The sequence below is a fragment of the Drosophila rhopaloa genome, unplaced genomic scaffold, assembly GCF_018152115.1.
Source record: "Drosophila rhopaloa isolate 14029-0021.01 unplaced genomic scaffold, ASM1815211v1 contig_2, whole genome shotgun sequence".
In the NCBI taxonomy this organism is placed as follows: domain Eukaryota; kingdom Metazoa; phylum Arthropoda; class Insecta; order Diptera; family Drosophilidae; genus Drosophila; species Drosophila rhopaloa.
Genome location: NW_025335083.1, coordinates 21,007,853 through 21,025,198, shown reverse-complemented (window position 1 = coordinate 21,025,198; position 17,346 = coordinate 21,007,853). Strand labels below are relative to the sequence as shown.

Below are 17,346 nucleotides of genomic sequence, written 5' to 3'. Positions count from 1 at the left end.
TGCTTTCATTAGAATCCAAGATGAAAGCTTAAATCATCTACGTAATTTAGAGCAATACACGCTATTGCCCATTGTTGAATCATATTTCTAATATTTTCTAATTTGAAAATATATATTTCCGTTAAGCAATTTTTAAACTATGTAATTTCTTATGAGCTTTTAAATTTTCTATACTAAACTATAATAAAATATTAAATATGCGTACTTTTATTTAGTTTTATTACAATAAACCATTACAATACCTTTTCTCAAAGGTAAAATGTACAGATCGTTTGAAAGAGTAAGGCTCCGATGGTCGACTTGTTTTTGTTTTTTACTGTCATCTTATTTGTATAAAAGATCATTTCATATTTTTCAAGCCCATGCGAGTGGTTCGTGTCAAAGTTCAATTAATTCAATTAAGTTATTGGGTGCGTGTACACTCAGATCAACATGACAGATCAATGGAAAGCGCTTTACAATGGAATATCGTATTTTATATTTGAATAAAAGTCAATTGCTAAGGTTTATTTAAATATTTATTTATATAATGCATCTTTTAAATCGAGTTAAGGTTAGTGGCTAAGCTAAAGACAATCAGCCTACTCCGGCGGCGTGTTGTCGTGAATCCACTCGGAAAAGTGGGCCACGGAGGTGTAGACACTCGGAATGCGTAGTCCGCCGCAGTTATCCGATCCGAAGGACATAATGCCAATCTGTGGAATGCAAAGATATTAAAAAAAAAGATATAATTAAACAATAATTTTATTTCAGTAACTTTTCCTTAATGACTATTTCCTAAGGGCTATGTTTAATCCTATTTCTATAACTTTGAGACAAAATCTGATAGTGGTTAATAGTATATTATATATGTATATTATAAATGAATATATATTACCTGTGAGAAGATTCCGTTCTCCTGTACGAATAGCGGCGCTCCACCGAATCCCTGGCAGACGTCCTTGCCCTCTCCGCCGGCGCACATCCATTGACCCTCGATGGAGTTCGGCGACTCCAGGGCGCCCGTAGAGCCGTAGTTGCGGAGACACAGATCCCAGCTGGTCAGCGGCACGTCCAGGTGCGACATCTCCGGCTGCCGGACACTCGACGTGGACATCTTGCCCCAGCCGGCGATGGTGGCTCGCTTTCCCACCACCAGGTTGGCGCGTGTCTTCTGCAGGCAGATCGGTTGTGTGGCCACTGACGGTGCGAGATGGGAAGTGGGTTGGTCTCCATTAATCTTATGTTCGACTTCTGATCGCTACCTGCCCTAAATTGCAACATTGTTGCCAGACCGAAAAGGGCTTACCAATATTTGGTGAAGGGGTTTTGGTAATCACTTTGCAAAGTTAAAAGATCTTAAGTTCCATTGTTTTATAACAGAAAAAAAGGCACTTTTCTTTAACCTTACAGATTCTTTAACATATTTTAAAATACTATTAAATTAAAAAAATGTTCTCAAGTGAAGACCAGAACAGCCCTTTAAATATCATTTACAAATACTGCCGTATATTCATTTTAAATATTAACCTGTAAACTATATATGTTTTACGATATGTCATCAAAAGGTGGTCTTTTAATTGCCAATATTTTCTAGTCAAATCGAAGTAACAAAAAAGGAACCCCCTTTGCACGCCCTTGCCTGACCCTTTGATTTATTTCGGGCCGTGGTATTTTATTGGGCATTATAAAGCAATAAGGATGAACGCAAACAAGTCGGGCAGCCATCTGGGCCACGCCCCCTTTGGGATCGCAAATAATGAGCTGTTTACGAACTGGCCAAGTTGAAATTAACCAATCGATTGCCTCACCGTTCGGCGATCGGTCGTCCGGTGCTTGGTAATAACCCTTATTTCATTTAATGCCATGTGTGAGAGGTGATATGGCCTGTAATATGCTTTTACGCTTTAAAATTCAATTTCTGACCCAAGTCAGTCTTATGAAGGCACCATCAAAGTCACGTCCGCAGTTAATTTCGATATCTGTGATTGGGGAACTAACAATTTGCGAGTATCTTTAAAAAAGTCAAGTTCTCAATGGATTGAAATGTTGAATGGGGAGAAAAGTTGTTTTGCTTTTTTGTTGTGCTCGTAATATGAGTATGCCGTTTGGTACTAAAAGAGGCTCTATATTATATGGCGAAAAATGTTCAACCTGAGAAATTTAACCATGAGCAATCAGTATTCCAAAGATCGTAGCTTCTTTAAGTCGTGACTTTTTTCCTGACGAATTTGTTCACGACAGATCAGTATTCCAAAGTTCATAGCCATTGAACTGAGGCCAAAAGCTACAAATCAAAGCGGATCCAGTGACCAGGTCGCGATCAACTCATTAGCTGGTACAGTAAACACGCACCAAAGCCCGACGCCGCCCAATTAAGTGACATGTGGGGATCCCAGCCTCGAATTAGCGACATGCAGCCGGCTGGAGGGGAGCACATTTGACATTTGTGAACTTGGAGCGAGTGGAGTGGATGGAAAAAGATGACAGAACAAAACGATTTTTAATTAACGGCCACACCGCCAAGCGTAACCACCCATTGGACCCTTATATACTGGCGTGCACATGCCGCCCATACCGCCCATCCCGCCCAGAACTCACCCGAATAGTTTAGCGGCGTTTTGAGAACCAGCAGAGCAATGTCGTGGTGGTACTGGCCCTGTTTGTAGTCGGGATGCACGATCACATGGCTGATGGCGTGGTTGACGGAGCGCGGGGCACAGAATCCGGTGTTGGCGCAGTCCGGATCGCTGGACGTGTCGTACTCGCCCACCCGCACCGATGACCTGCAAGAGTCCGGGGGAGAAAGTCGTTTGATTGCCCGCTACGATGCACTGCACCCACACCCAGTGACCCACTTACAGTCGGTGTCCGTCGGCCTTGGCCAAAGCACAGTGGGCCGCCGTGAGGATGACCCGCCTGGCGATAACTGCCCCGGCGCACGGATAGGCAAATGCACCCGTATTAACGTCTGAAAAATACAAAAAATAATACAAATGATTTCAGTAATTATATGGAAAACAATTTCGATACATTTAAAAACACAAATTCGAGAAGTGCTTACTTTTTGTTGTGTTACAAATAATGTATTTTATACTATTGAGAACAATTCTGACTCAACTTGAATAGACTTTGAAGTATCCAAGTAACTAATAATCTAAAATTTATTCATTTTGGTCATTTGTAATCATTTTTGTAAATCCCTTTCTTAAGGCTTATAAAATCGCTTTGAAATAGGTATCGTAATATAATTTGTAATCCATATAAATTAAATAAAGAATCAGGGAAAGTCTTACGTTTGAAACCGATGCGTGCGACAAAGGGATAGGAGCCCAGTCCCTTGTAGAAGTGTCCCTGAACCAGGGATTTTCCGCAGACCTGGTTCTTCTCCAGCGGACTGCTAGGACAGCAGACGTAGGGCAGCTCATCGCTGGCTCCACCGCAGTAGAGTGACTTGTCGCCGTAGTAGCAACTCCGGGCCACCTCGTAAATCAGGGCAGTGCAGTCGTGCAGAGGCGTACATTCCGTGCCCACGGAACATCCTGTCTGTCCGGTGGATTGGCCCACGTCGTAGTAGGAGCGGGCAGCCACCGAATGTCCTGCCGTCTCATTGCTCCGTATCGCACTTTTCTGCTCCGGCTTTGCATAGGTCACGGGAACCAACAATTTCTCTAGAAAATGTACCCAATTTGTAAGTCGATTTTTATTAACACGCAATGGCGTTTTTCTTTCAAAATTTTGATACCATCATTACTTTTTCTTAAATGTAAAAACTATGTTAAAAAAAACTTTTATTGAAATTAACACATTGTTATTTAAATTGTACTGTCAGAATCGCACCAAATTAAGTTTCTAACAGCCATTTGAATTGATTTTCTAAAATTGAAGGATATTCGAGTAAGAATATTTGAAATTATACAAGTTCAAGTTATTTTTCATTGTGCTCAGTTTTTTATAAGCTTGATTATCCTTTAGCATAAAATATATAATAAACCGTTTTTTCTTAGTTATGGTTTATTGTGCGGAGTTTTTTATAAGCTTGATTTTATTTTATCTTTTCGGAAAAGACATCACTGTAACACTTATATCCTACCGAATTCCCCCGATTCCGTTCGAACGATTGCCAAAAGTTGCAAAACTAGGCAAAATATAGGAAACGCTTGCATTGTTTTAATGCAATCTAAATTAATTTTCCGCACTTTATATTATACTGGTATTGGGCTCAGAACTTTCGGTTTCCGGTAATTCGAACCGTGCAGGTGAACAAAACTTTGTCAACTAAACGAAACGATCTGGCCAAATGAAAATGAAAATATACGTATCCACATAAGCAGATAAGTATTTCACACACATAGTCGCTTCTATATACCACTTCGTTGCTACTGGTCTGGCGGGGTCTGCGGTTATTAACTGATTTTTATGACAGTTTGGTCTCGATTCGCGACCATTTCCAGGTTGTAATTTACCCATTTGCTGGGCAGATACACATTTCTATGGCAATTTGATAGCAGAATATGCGGATCCGTCCGTCTGTCCATTGCAAGCGATCTCATGAATCCGTCCGCAGTTGCATTATACGTTTATTTTTGTTTCTGGCCATCACTGGTTGGTCATTTAGGTAAAAGTGAGTTTGGGGCCGTTGATTTAGACTTAATCGACTTTATAATGCCCTACGAGTGAGGTAAATGATTTAAGAGACTTATTATATAAATTCAAAATTTTAATTTTATCATTGTACTTTGTTATCATAGGGAACTTAGGTGAACATATCTGATAAGCCAGAATTGATAGCTCTTTATAAATTGATTTTAAATTGATTTATAAATTCCATTTAAATTTAAATTAACCCATGACTTAAGTTTTAAGTCGAGGAATATATCACCAAGTTACGACAATTTTAAAAATAGAGATTGTAATTGAAATTAAGCTTGTATCTTTTTACAAGCAAAATAAAAATGTTTAATTATTATTTGTATTTAAATCTTGTGTTGTAGGGAACACTTAGTTCCAATTGGCCTATACTTTCCCCTGTTTGGTGATGTATGTTATTATTTAAGTGAGATTAGCGTACGTTTTTTTCCAGTTTTTTTTTTGAGGGTAATAATAAAATATGTTGAATGAGATCATTTAGATTTGATTTGCTTGCCGCATTTCACTGGACAAACGGCCAGCTGGTTCCAGTTTTGTAAGCAGGAAAACAAGCGCGACAAACGCACATTAAATTGCTTAATATGTATGTTGGTAGTACCAAATGCCCCCCCAAAAATGTTTTGTAATTTTATGTTTTATTTTCTTTTTTATTGTTTAGCGTTTAATGGTCAGGTTTTACTTTCATTACGTTTAACATCACTTGGCAGACATTTAGCCAAAGAAATAATTTCACTTTTTGAATTTATGTGGGTTTGTGATGCTTAAACAAGCCCAGACATTTTAGTTAAATCGGCCAGTCCATCCTGTTGCCGGAAAGGGCGATCTGGCTGGAATCATTGTCCAGGCTGGATTCGCTCATCCCATCGCCAGATGAGTCCGCGTCCATGGAGACTGGGACTGAATGCTGTTGCTCCTGATCCCGCAAAAAATACATTCTGACATCAGAGTTCTCCTGTTCAGGCAGCGGATAATTGGGCAGCACCTGGCGGAATACATTGTAGCGATCCCGCAACTGGACATCCACTTCCTCTGGACGACGCTCCTGCTCCTGGAGAGACTGCAGCAGCGAGAAGAGGAACACTCTGTTCGCGATGTGACAGTCTGGCAGCAAACTGCGATCCTCAAGTTCGTTGAAACACATGTCGATCGGAGTGGAAGTACTCTATTCTTTTAGTTTGTAGTTCGTCGAATTTAATGTGTTAATTTTGAAAACGGTTGTGAGCTCTAGCTCGAAGTAATATGGAATAGGTTCTTTTTACTTTGAATTTAAAAGCATGGCTTACTCTCGATCATTTTAAAAGGCTTTAACACATTTCTATACCCTTTCAGAGCATATTATAATTTGGTACCTATAGCTAGTCACTTGAATCTTTCGCAACGGGCGACAAACAAATGTCGGTTTTGTGCTAAACTGTTGATTTCAGATTGGATTTTTTATACATTTTTTTGCGAAATATGGCTCACTAAACTTAGCTAACGTTCTCGTTTTATATTTGCATTGATATATTTTTTGTGATCGCTTTACAACGCACATTGCATAATTTACCTGCTAAACTGTTAACCCATTAAACGCCCAACAAAGGAATAGTTTTCAATAGGAACGGAAACAATCATATTCACATAAATTTAAAAGTGTGATATATGTATATGTACAATTAATACAGCACAAACATATATGAGTTGTCTGCAAAAAAAAAAACACTTTTTGCCATCCAAATTACCGTTATATGTCTCGTATTGCCGTTTTGATGTGGCCATTAACGTGTTTAAACTGTCAGTAAATTGCTGAAATAATAATGACAATCTCACATAGGGAATTGCCCTCTATACTGTATAAAAAAAGAAACAACAAAATTAATGGTTTGGGGTCAGATGAAAAAACAGAGGGTTAGGTTACTATATTATGTGGAATTTCTAAGCAAAAAATTATATGTTATATTATATGTTGCCATATTTTAAATTACACAATCTAAAAGGGTAGTTTGAATTATAAATGGTGATTTGTTTAGTTTACTTTGTTTGATGACAAATTTATTACTTACTTTTTACTGTCTATCAATTATAGAGTTCGAAGACAAAACATAATAACCTTATTGTTAAAATTGAGTGCGCTTTTTTTTAAAGTTTTTTTCGGGGGTATAGGAGTACCAACCCCTATAAGCTTGAGTTGAAGCCAGAAGCAAAGAAACGACTAAAAGTCCGAGAAGTTTCATCTTCCAAACGTCACGGCAGTTGGAAAACGAATATGGCTTTATCGCTCATAGCCAAATCTTATGCAATTAAAGCAGTTAATTTAATTATTATGCTATGCAGTTGTTTAAGCTCTAACGTTTTTTGGTGGAATAAAGTCGAAACAAAGTCGGTTTAGACTTTATCGATAAGCTTCGACTAACAGCGTAATTAAAAACATGTATTTAACAGATATGTCTAATTTTTACAAATGGTTTTTGTAGACTTAATATAAAGTTTACTTGCTTGCCATTAGATATGAATTTATGGTTAAAAACTTTATTTTAAGAAGATTATAAAATAATGGTATATAAAATCAGGCCGAGCAAAGATTAACTTTGAAATCCACAAAGTAGGCTTAAAAGTGTTTTATTTTTACTTAAAGAACTGAAATGCTTGTTAATTCAAAAGTACTGAGAGTGTAAATAACATGTGAAGTAAGACAGATTAGTTCTAGTTCATTAGCTTCGTTATCCAGTTAATTCGTTTCGTGAAATCGGTGATCTGACACCGGCACAATCCTTTGTGCTGCGATATCAGCTCGGCAAACTGGGCGACAATGGGATCCCGACCACAAGAGGCCACTGCCGTCACCGCATCCTCATCGTTCACGAAATAGGCTACGAACTGCAGATCCTCGAGGCTTCCGTCAATGATTACCTCCTTGTAGGATCCATAGCCGGCGGAGCGAAAGGCCTTGCCGAAGATCACGGTATAGAAAAAGGGAATGGCCTCCAGTTTTGCAATGCGGCCACACATGTTCATCGCAGCTATGCGTCCATGGTATTGGGCCAATCCATAATGGCTTATATTTACCCGATCTGTGACCCCTCCTAATATGTGAGCGTTGGCTATATCACCACCCACATAAACATTGCGCACATTTGTCTGCAAAAAGTCGTTAACATCCACCGAGCCATTGGGATTTAGTTTTACGCCAGAGTTTTGTAGAAAGTCAGTATTGCATTGGCAACCAGTGCCCAGAATGAGCAGATCGCATGGAATTCGCGACTTATCCAGTAGCTCCACTTCCGTAACCTCATCAAAGGAGTTTCCCAGGATCTGGGAGATACCACTGCTCATACGCAGCTTTACGTTGTTTTCCTCTAGGAGTTGCAGTATGCGCTTTCCTATCACCTGACCCAAAGTGATCTTAAATGGAACATCTTGTCGGGCTACCAGGGTAACGCTGCCCGCTTTGGTAACCAGATTGGCGGCAGCCTCCACAGCCATGAAACTGGAACCCAGGCACACCACCCGCGTTGTTTTTTCCACCATTTGCAGTATGCTCCTGGCATCGTCAATATTTCGAATAGTTCTTACATTTCCCAAATGCACGCCGGGTATATTGGGTCTTATAGCTGAATAACCAGTAGCTATATAGATTTTGTCATACATTAAAATCGTTCCATTGCTGCAATACAAAGTACTGCGAATTGTATCCAACTTTTCAGCGGAGACTCCCAAGCAAACCTCTATGTCGTAGTGCTTGTAAAACTTCTCGTCCCGAAGACACAACTGATTAGGTTTCATATTTAAAGAGTTCATGATCTCAATTCGATCGTAGGGCAGTTGATTCTCCCGGCAAAGGAGGATCAAGCGGCCAGTGAAGCCCTCCTGCCGCAGGGTCTCCACACAGACTGCCCCCGAAGGACCACCACCTACCACCACAAAGCATCTTTGATCCTGCCAGTTACGCCTGGACATCTTCTTGGTCCTCTGATTTTTTCCCAAATAAGATCGTTTGACCCGCACCAGCACCTGACCGCTGGATTCGACCTCCACCTGGTGACAGGGAAGCGAATCAAGGCCGGGAAAGTTCTCAATGTCACCAGTTTCCAGATTAAAACAGGCTCCGTGCCAAGGACATCGCACACGATTTCTGGGCAGGACTCCCTTGGACAAAGGAGCTCCACGATGGGGACAAGTGCCGCCCACCGCTCGCAGGATATCATTTTGCTTGACCAAGAGGATATTGGTGTTCTCGTTGAATACCACCTCCCTCATCTCGTTATCCTGCAAATCGGACTTATGGCACACGGCCACAGGATCGGAGTACTCGTACTTTTCAGGTAAGGACATCATTTTAAAATCATTTTGAATCTTATATTAAAATTGACTTTAAAAGTTAAGGAATTAAAATTAATTGACAGAGTATTAATAGAATACTTGTGAGAAAATGTTTTTATGCTTTCTTTAAAGCTTTCTTTAATTTCGTTTATTTTAGTGTTTTATGCTATTTTTTAATTAGTTTAAATCATATATGGAAACTGAAAAAGTATTTACCATTTATCTTAAGCAAAAATACCCACCATAAAAAATGAATTAAAACTTTCTGGTTAACAATTTTTGTTGTCTTTTATTCTTATGTGTCAAATAGTAATTTATTTCATCGCATTCGTTTTATCATTTTACGTAGTTGCTGTTTTACTGACATTTCTATTTGGTTGAAATATTTTTTGGTTTTTGTATTTGTTTTTTTTTTTTGTTAGATATAAATACGACATCACGTTTTCGTAATTGATATTTCTCCTATGCAATTTTGTTGTATTCCTATATAAAGCAATAAATAACTTGTTGATTTTTTTGTTTTGTTTTGTTTTTGGGGCAGGGCCTAACCAATGTTGTGCTCGCAATGCCCCGCATTTGTTTGACGCTATACAGACTTAATTAATTTAAAATTCAGTTTTAGTTTCCATTCACTATACACAAATATACAATATTTACAATAAAATATCAGGGTTACGAATGTAAATGATAGAGCGAAGTAATCGTTCAAGAACAAATGTAATCATAACGCTTAGTAACATTCAAGCCGTGTAAGGTGTATTCTCAAGCTAAGCCCACCGTTGGCAAACCGAATTGAAATCAAGGATTTTGAGCAAATTGTGTTGTTTTTTTTTGGGGTTTGTTCACTAAAAATTATAAAGGCTTAGTGCGTAAACAATAAGATGTGGGTTAAGACACACACGACAGCGTTGCCATATATATATATCTCATGGGTTAAGCTTTTCTCTTGCTGTTGCAGCTGTTAATGTTGTTGCTGTTGTTGATGTTGCTGCTGTTTACATTGCTGCTGTTAATGTTGGAGCTCAAGATTTTACTGCTGTTGCTGTTACTATTTCTGCTGCTGTTGCAACATCTGGTGTTGCTGCTGTTACTGTTGTGAGCTTTCAATATGGCGTCGCTGCTATAGTTGCGATGAATGTTGCTGATGTTGCTGCTGGGCAGCCGCCAACAGCAGACTACGTGACTGCATCTCAAAATAACGCAAAAGCAAATTTGAGTATCAGTAATGTACGCCCGGCGCTGACAAATTGGGGGCGGTACTAACACTAACACTGCCACTTCCACCGCTGCTGCTGTTGTTGTTGTTGTTGCTGTTATTGTTGTTGTTGCTGCTACTATTGTTGTTTGCATTGTTGTTGGCGCTGGTGTTGTTCGTGCTGCCCGAATCGCCCAGCCAGGAATCCGGACTGGGCGGGAAATCGGGATATCCCTGATCGGGACTAGAATCATTGCTCAGATCGGAGACATTGTTGCTACTGTGCAGGCGATGGTGCGATTTGTTGGCATGCAAACTGGAGCCCACCGCTTGATCTGAATGGGCAAAAGTTTAGGACACATTCAAGGTAATATCTCAATCCGAAACTCACCTATATTGGTGTACACTATATTATCCGGATACGTGCCGAACGTATGACCCTGCCCCACGGGCGGGGGTGAGCGACTGCTCGGCGGAAACTGCGACGGACTCGAACTGCCGTGCATGTAGGAGCCGCGGATGCTGTGCGGCGAGGCGCCCTCATCCAGACCCAAATTGACGGTGCTGTAGCTGTCGTTGCTCAGATCTGCAAAAATTTGAGGATTATAATAATAATACCTTTAACTTAAAAGTTATGTCTTTTATTTGAAAGCAAAAATTAAGAGTAAAAGCAAAATAAAGGTAAGACAAACATTTGTTTGTCTGTAAATTCGATTTTTTCCTTTGTTTTTAAATGGCAAAATATGTCTTTTGAGCCTTTGAGAAATTCTATTAAAAAGAGGTTTTCCATAGCAAACATTTTTTGTTTTGTACTTCCAAATTCTTATTACTAAAATACTGCCTATACAATTTTAACTAACTGTCTATAGACGATTCCTTTTTAAATTTGAAGCATTTCTTAGTACACAGTTTTAAAGAATATAAATATTGTTTTTCAAGGAAACGTAATGAAGTCCATTTTGTCTGACTTATGCCTTGCAGAGGATTCATATTTTTTTGTCAGGGCCTTAAGCTGTTTTCCTTCTAATCAAAATAAGCTCGAGGACTCACCGTGGTGACTGAAGCTGTCGTAGTCGACCTTCAGTTCATCCTTGTCGAGGAATTTGTCGGTGCGTGGCGAGCAGTTGCCCTTCATCGAGCGGAAGTATTGACTCCATCGCGTGCGTCCCGCGTCCTTTTTCAGTCGTTTCTCCTTGGCCCGCCTGTCGAAGGATGCAGTGGTGTTAGTAAGCGGATAGAGAAGGAAAAAGGAACCCAGAGGGACGCACCTGTTCTGGAACCAGACCTGCACCACCCGCATGTCCAGGCCCGTGTCCTGGGAGAGCTGCTCACGTACATGGCGGGCGGGCTTGGGGCTGTTGTTGTAGGCGGTTTTCAGGGTCTCCAGCTGCTTGGCGGTGATCGTGGTGCGCGGTCTCTTATTTGGCTGATCGCCATCCAAGGAGCCATCCAAATAGAGGCCTGAGGGGGGAGAGAATTCCATAATATTAAGGAGATCCTCTAAAGGAAGTTATTAGTGGATCACCCACCCTTGGCCTTGGCCTCCTCGTAGTCCCGCTTGCAGATGAGCTTGCGATCCTCCATCAGGTAGAACTCGTCGCCGGTGTTCAGGGTGCGGGAGCACATGGCGCACAGGAAGCACTGCAGATGGTAGACGTTGTCCTGGGCCCGACGCACCACCTGCGTGGGCGGTATGCCCATATCACAAGCGGAACACTTTGTACCGTAACGTCTGTTCGACCCGAACATTGGCAAATGCGACATGGAAGGAGATTTTTCATTAAACCAATTTGGCCACGACAAGGAAGCATACATTTATTTGGCATTTGAGAAATTTACTTACTTGAAGAAGTCCTCCTTGCAGAAGAGCTGGCCATTCCGCGCGAAACACTTGTCGTTCAGCTGGCCATGGCACTCGCTGCACTGCAGGCACTTGGCGTGCCACGTCCTTTCCAGCACCTTCAGGATAAAACGGTCCAGGATCAGCTCGTGGCAGCCACCGCACTTGGGGATCGTAGCTAAAAGAAAGCCCGAAAATATCCAATTAATTGCTATCGATCATATATATGTGGGTTTATGTTTGCATTCGCAGTAATAGCCTTTGTATTTTCTTTACCCATTCTGTTTGTTGTTTTTCTTTTTACGACTAACACAGATACAAATGTACTGAATCAAATCAAAACAATATTTAATTGAGCTATTTGATTTTAAATTGAATTTGATTTTGTCGTCTATTTAAAAAGTCACTATATAGAAAACGTTATTATCTGGTTTGAACATACAAAGTTTTACAGTCCAAAGTTTTTGAAAAAAAAAAAAAGTGATTCATAACATGGCTTTTCCAAAAAAGAATTAAAGAAAATTCGATTTTTATGCACCTAATAAAGAAAATTTGTGTCGGCTTACGGATTTTACAACAATATTTTTTTCTAACGTACTTTGTATTTTACATACATATGTTACGTAGGAATTGAATTAGAAACTTTTAAAGTATATTGCTGTTTCGGCACTGAGCGATTTATGAATTACCCAATTTTTGATTAGGTGTGTTTTCGTTAATTTTATGTTGTAGAAACTCATTTTAGTTTAGTTAATTATCCAGAGAAGATTATTTTTCGAGTGAATTAACAAGTTGACGCAAAAGACTTTGTAATGCATTCTATATTGCATTTTTAGTTCTTTCATAACAACTTTTTATGTTATTGCTAAAAATACTAAAAATTGCTTTTGAAATTCTTTTTTTTTTCATTTTCTTATGTTATTGTTGTAACATGTTAAACATGTTAAACACAATTATATTTTGATTATACCTTATTGGAATTCTGGTCATTTATCTTGACGATTGACTAATGAAAATCGTAGCAAATTAATAATTTCCTTTTTTTCATAATATTAACTTATATGGTATTATAAAATGATAAAATTCTAGCTTTTTGTAAACCAAAGTTTAAGAAACAAAATTTGTATGTCTTGAAATCAAATAGATTTTCTGATTTCATTGAAGGCTTTCATTTTCTTGTTGCCATGTCCCACACCTTGTGGAGGCATAAGTTTTCCAGCTATTTTCCCCTATGACCCACTAAGAGTGCAGGTCCGATGTGAAAAACCGAGGTCGTAACCCATTATCCTTTCCCAATTGCGACTTACATAGTAAGAACTCTGGCAATTGACTCAAATTAATCGGCGGTACGCGATCATCACATTTGCCATTGGACAGGAAGTCACTTTTGAACATCATTAGTTTCAAAAGTTCCATTGCTGTTGGCGGTGGAAATCCCGTCGCTCCTTGGTATGCAAATTGCTGATTGGTTTCTAGCTCTATGCGAACCAATCCACCATCACTTTCACTATTTCACACTGTGGTTTCTGTTGATTTAATCCACATTTTGTATGCTTTCGCCGAAGGCCAAGATAAGGGGTTTTCCTAGCAATTTTCCGTTTTTTATTTATTTAGTTTTAGTTTTGGTTTTTGTTTTTTTTTTTTGGTTGGCTTGTCAAAACCGTTATCACAGAATTTTAGCTGCACGAATGACCGGGGAAAAAACCGAGCGGCAACTTCGAGGCTTGGAAAGCAACTGACGACTAACGGCACACGATGGCACTGCTCATCGTGGAAGGGGGTGGTCTGCACACACACACACAGACGCACATGTACAGGGGCTGACATAATCACGGCTGGAATGGGGAAACCCAACCCTTAGCACTTCCAATTGGAAAGCTGATTCGGCTGCACCCTGTGCCAAATGTTTGCGTTGTTGTTGCTGTTGTGTCGACTGTGCCAGTTTTCCAGACTGGCCTTTTTTCGCTTTTCATCTTCTGCTACTTCTGTTTTTGCCCTCAACAATTGAGTTTGGGTTGGTCGCCAAAAACAAAACGGCGGGGAAATTGCATTGTAACACTTTGCCACATTCCATTTTCCACTGCCATATGCGTGTGCGTCTATGCGTGTATGTGTGTGTGTGGAGGGGGGTTTTCTTTTGGCTTTTTTGTGTGTTTGTGCCTGGGATTGGTTGTTTTGTGTGCGTCGACGTCGCCTGCAGTTTTCGGGGAGTGGTCTCTCGAAAAGCTCTTTTCAACTCGGCTTTTTACTCACTTCCCAACCCCCCCTCCTTGACAGCCCTCTCTTTCTGGCATTCGTAGCCCCGTCTCTTTTCCACTTGTGTGCTCTCTCGTTTTGTGGGCAAATTCGGTTGGAAAACACACTGTAGTGTACTAAAAATACACATAAATATGTTTGTATTGTTTTGCACTGCAGCTTGGCTCTTTCTTCTTCTTCCCTGCCATATCCTGCCTGCATGTGTATGTGTTAATGTATGTGTGCGCACTTGGCTGCCATTGCTTATTGTTGTGTCATTGTTTCGTAACTGTGAAAATGACCTTAAAGCCGTTAAATAGCTGACTGACTGACTTCGGCCGACCGGCTGATCGAGAGCACGTCTGCGCACCTACTACCCCCTGACCCCTGACCCCTCAGCCCCTCAAGCCCCACAAAAGCCACATAAAGAAATTCGACTTTGATTGCTCTTCAATTCATATTATCCAATAAAATCATTATTGTGACTTTTAAATCCTTTTTATTTTAATATACTTTTGTCCCACCAATTCAAAGTGTTCCCATTTATACAAATGATTTGTATCTTAAGTTCAATAACTTTAGTATTCTAATTGAAATTATATCTGCGGTTATACTAGCTTAGCTCATACAGTATTGACATTATTTTTTCTAAAACACATTTAAATATACATAGTTCGATTTCAAAGTAATATGTTTATTAAATGAAAACCACTAATAGTTCTAAAAATAAAAAACTTTTTCAATATAAACAATTTTTCTAAAATATATAAATATATTTATATAAATTTTCTTTCTTTTTTTAAACATCCCAATTTCTTTCTATACCTTTCTTATATTTTAAAAACAATCGATTTCCATTTCGAAAGTAATTAAAACTAAAAGTGCATCCTAACCCAACCTTATGTTTATATTACTTTGCTATCAAGTAAAGTTCGATCTGTTATTATTCCCAGTGCATTCAAGCGCTTTCGGCCATCCGTTAGTCGGTTGGTGAGACGAGGACGAGACGTACGCCTATGAGCTGCCAAGCGTTCGAGGCTCACAGTCTCTTTGGTCTCGGCCATTTTCCAAAAGCCAAAATGTGCGTGGCCAAAGGCAGCAACACCTACACATTCGCACGCAAACGAGGAATCCCACACATTCGTATTTGACATTCGGACTTTTGGACGTTTTAAAGGCTCTTCTTTGTAATTTGACTTGACAGTCTGGCTGAAATATTTTTCGTTATTTTTTCGGTTTTAAGCTATTTTTGTCTCTCAGATTTAATTCCTCATGGCATGTTACACTGAAACCTTATTTATAAAAGGGAAGCAGTTGGGGATATATTTCTTAGCATTTAAAAATGTTGGTTGTCATTTTGGTTTTACAAATTTGGTTCTAAAAGGCCAATTTGTATGTATATATATTTAAAGTGTAAGTACTTTTATAATATTATTGAATTATTTACTATTTATTTATTATAGAAATAATAGTTAAGAAAATTACAAAAACCAAATTCGTTTAAAACTTTAGTCTTAAAAAAACTAAGTTCTGAAAAAGTTTAAATGGTAAATGTTTCTAATTCATGTTATTTAACGCTATTCCAATAAACAGCTTATTACAAAATCATCGTTCATATTTTTCTGTGTCCTTACATTTCTGCAACTCCACTTAAATATTCGTAGTCTACTTCTTAGGGATTTCCCAAACCATATTGACAACAACGCAAGAATTGCAGCATATAGTACAATTGTGCTCTCCAAATGAAAGAAAACCGATACAAATTCATAGCCGACAGCGACGTTGTCAGGAGTCGACAACAGGATTCACAACAAAACAAGAAAGGAAAGCTAACTTCGGGCGGAGCCGAAGTTGATATACCCTTGCAGAATACTCTGTAAATTATATTTTCCAAAATTATTCATATGATGCATTCTTAATACTCATAAAAAATCCCAACTTCCTAACTTTACAAACACCAAAGTTATGGCATTTCCGATCAATCAGTTATATGGCAGCTATAGGATATAGTCGGCCGATCCTTATGAAATTTGGTAGGTCCGATTGATTGGCCAAAAATAAAATCCATAGAAAATCCCAAGTTCCTAACTTAACAAACACCAAAGTTATGGCATTTCCGATCAATCAGTTATATGGCAGCTATACGATATAGTCGGCCGATCCTTATGAAATTTGATAGGTCGGATTGATTGGCCAAATATAAAACCCATAGAAAATCCCAACTTTCTAACTTTACAAACACCAAAGTTATGGCATTTCCGATCAATCAGTTATATGGCAGCTATAAGATATAGTCGGCCGATCCTTATGAAATTTGGTACGTCGGATTGATTGGCCAAATATAAAACCCATAGAAAATCCCAACTTCCTAACTTTACAAACACCAAAGTTATGGCATTTCCGATCAATCAGTTATATGGCAGCTATAAGATATAGTCGGCCGATCCTTATGAAATTTGGTACGTCGGATTGATTGGCCAAATATAAAACCCATAGAAAGTCCCAACTTCCTAACCTAACAAACAGCAGAGTTATGGCATTTCCGATCAATCAGTTATATGGCAGCTATAGGATATAGTCGGCCGATCCCGGCCGTTCCGACTTATATACTGCGTGCAAAGGAAAGAAGGGTGTGTGCAAAGTTTCAATTCGATATCTTTAAAACTGAGAGACTAGTTCGCGTAGAAACAGACAGACGGACAGACAGACGGACAGACGGACAGACGGACAGACGGACATGGCTATATCAACTCAGGAGGTGATCCTGATCAAGAATATATATACTTTATAGGGTCGGAGATGTCTCCTTCACTGCGTTGCACACTTTTGACCAAAATTATAATACCCTCTGCAAGGGTATAAAAATCGAAAAAGAAAGGACCTTTTTTGAATGGCTGCCCCAGGTAAAATGGCGGCCCGCAATCGAAGGCAAATTGAGCGATACGCAGGCAGGCAAACAGATATATGTATATATATATATATACACATCCTTGTCGCTAAGCATTATCTGCCTGCAGGACACCGGGTTTTCTGGAAGGGGAGCTTAAATATGCTGGCGACGGGTAAAAGGCAGCCAAAGCTGGGATTACGTCTAGCAGGACCCAAAAGCAGCTCTTTTTCGTGTAAGCATATCGCACTCCCTCGATAT

The 17,346-nt window shown here is 39.4% G+C and overlaps 4 protein-coding genes across 9 annotated transcripts in view; all 4 read right to left on the bottom strand.

The window, feature by feature from the left end:
* Nucleotides 1–510: 510 nt before the first annotated feature.
* On the bottom strand, nucleotides 511–4,243 carry LOC108044452 (chymotrypsin-like protease CTRL-1). The gene is made up of 6 exons (XM_017123466.2): nucleotides 4,073–4,243; nucleotides 3,276–3,650; nucleotides 2,842–2,950; nucleotides 2,581–2,765; nucleotides 878–1,179; nucleotides 511–695 (listed from the first exon to the last, which is right to left on the bottom strand). The coding sequence occupies exons 1-6, from the start codon at nucleotides 4,143–4,145 to the stop codon at nucleotides 582–584; spliced, it is 1,158 nt and encodes a 385-aa protein (XP_016978955.1). The 5' UTR covers nucleotides 4,146–4,243; the 3' UTR covers nucleotides 511–581.
* Nucleotides 4,244–5,261: 1,018 nt separating this feature from the next.
* Nucleotides 5,262–5,901, bottom strand: LOC108044454. Its single transcript, XM_017123467.2, has one exon. The coding sequence runs from the start codon at nucleotides 5,768–5,770 to the stop codon at nucleotides 5,414–5,416; it is 357 nt and encodes a 118-aa protein (XP_016978956.2). The 5' UTR covers nucleotides 5,771–5,901; the 3' UTR covers nucleotides 5,262–5,413.
* Nucleotides 5,902–7,311: 1,410 nt separating this feature from the next.
* LOC108043885 (apoptosis-inducing factor 3) lies at nucleotides 7,312–8,940 on the bottom strand. Its single transcript, XM_017122700.1, has one exon. The coding sequence runs from the start codon at nucleotides 8,938–8,940 to the stop codon at nucleotides 7,312–7,314; it is 1,629 nt and encodes a 542-aa protein (XP_016978189.1).
* A 265-nt stretch (nucleotides 8,941–9,205) lies between these two features.
* The window catches only part of LOC108043887 (LIM/homeobox protein Lhx3), a 33,994-nt gene continuing 25,853 nt past the window's right edge, over nucleotides 9,206–17,346 (bottom strand). For 3 of the 6 annotated variants that reach the window (XM_044460064.1, XM_044460065.1, XM_044460063.1), the window contains 6 exons: nucleotides 11,967–12,141; nucleotides 11,653–11,864; nucleotides 11,392–11,584; nucleotides 11,174–11,325; nucleotides 10,515–10,709; nucleotides 9,206–10,458 (listed from right to left, as the gene is read on the bottom strand). In XM_044460064.1, the coding sequence (XP_044315999.1) occupies nucleotides 10,148–10,458; nucleotides 10,515–10,709; nucleotides 11,174–11,325; nucleotides 11,392–11,584; nucleotides 11,653–11,864; nucleotides 11,967–12,141 (1,238 nt within the window). In that variant the 3' untranslated portion in view covers nucleotides 9,206–10,147. Of the gene's footprint in view, nucleotides 10,459–10,514; nucleotides 10,710–11,173; nucleotides 11,326–11,391; nucleotides 11,585–11,652; nucleotides 11,865–11,966; nucleotides 12,142–13,270; nucleotides 13,691–17,346 lie in introns of those variants that run through there. The other 3 variants (XM_017122702.2, XM_017122703.2, XM_044460066.1) reach the window with 3 other exon arrangements.

What these genes read in the sequence shown, in the direction of transcription:
- LOC108044452 (XM_017123466.2), bottom strand. Translation starts at nt 4,145, where the DNA reads ATGCAAGCGTTTCCTATATTTTGCCTAGTTTTGCAACTTTTGGCAATC. An exon ending in AACGGAATCGGGGGAATTCG is followed by an intron (nt 3,651 to 4,072) that starts GTAGGATATAAG and finishes TACATTTTCTAG; the next exon opens with AGAAATTGTTGGTTCCCGTG. An exon ending in CGCACGCATCGGTTTCAAAC is followed by an intron (nt 2,951 to 3,275) that starts GTAAGACTTTCC and finishes TGTATTTTTCAG; the next exon opens with ACGTTAATACGGGTGCATTT.
- LOC108044454 (XM_017123467.2), bottom strand. Translation starts at nt 5,770, where the DNA reads ATGTGTTTCAACGAACTTGAGGATCGCAGTTTGCTGCCAGACTGTCAC.
- LOC108043885 (XM_017122700.1), bottom strand. Translation starts at nt 8,940, where the DNA reads ATGTCCTTACCTGAAAAGTACGAGTACTCCGATCCTGTGGCCGTGTGC.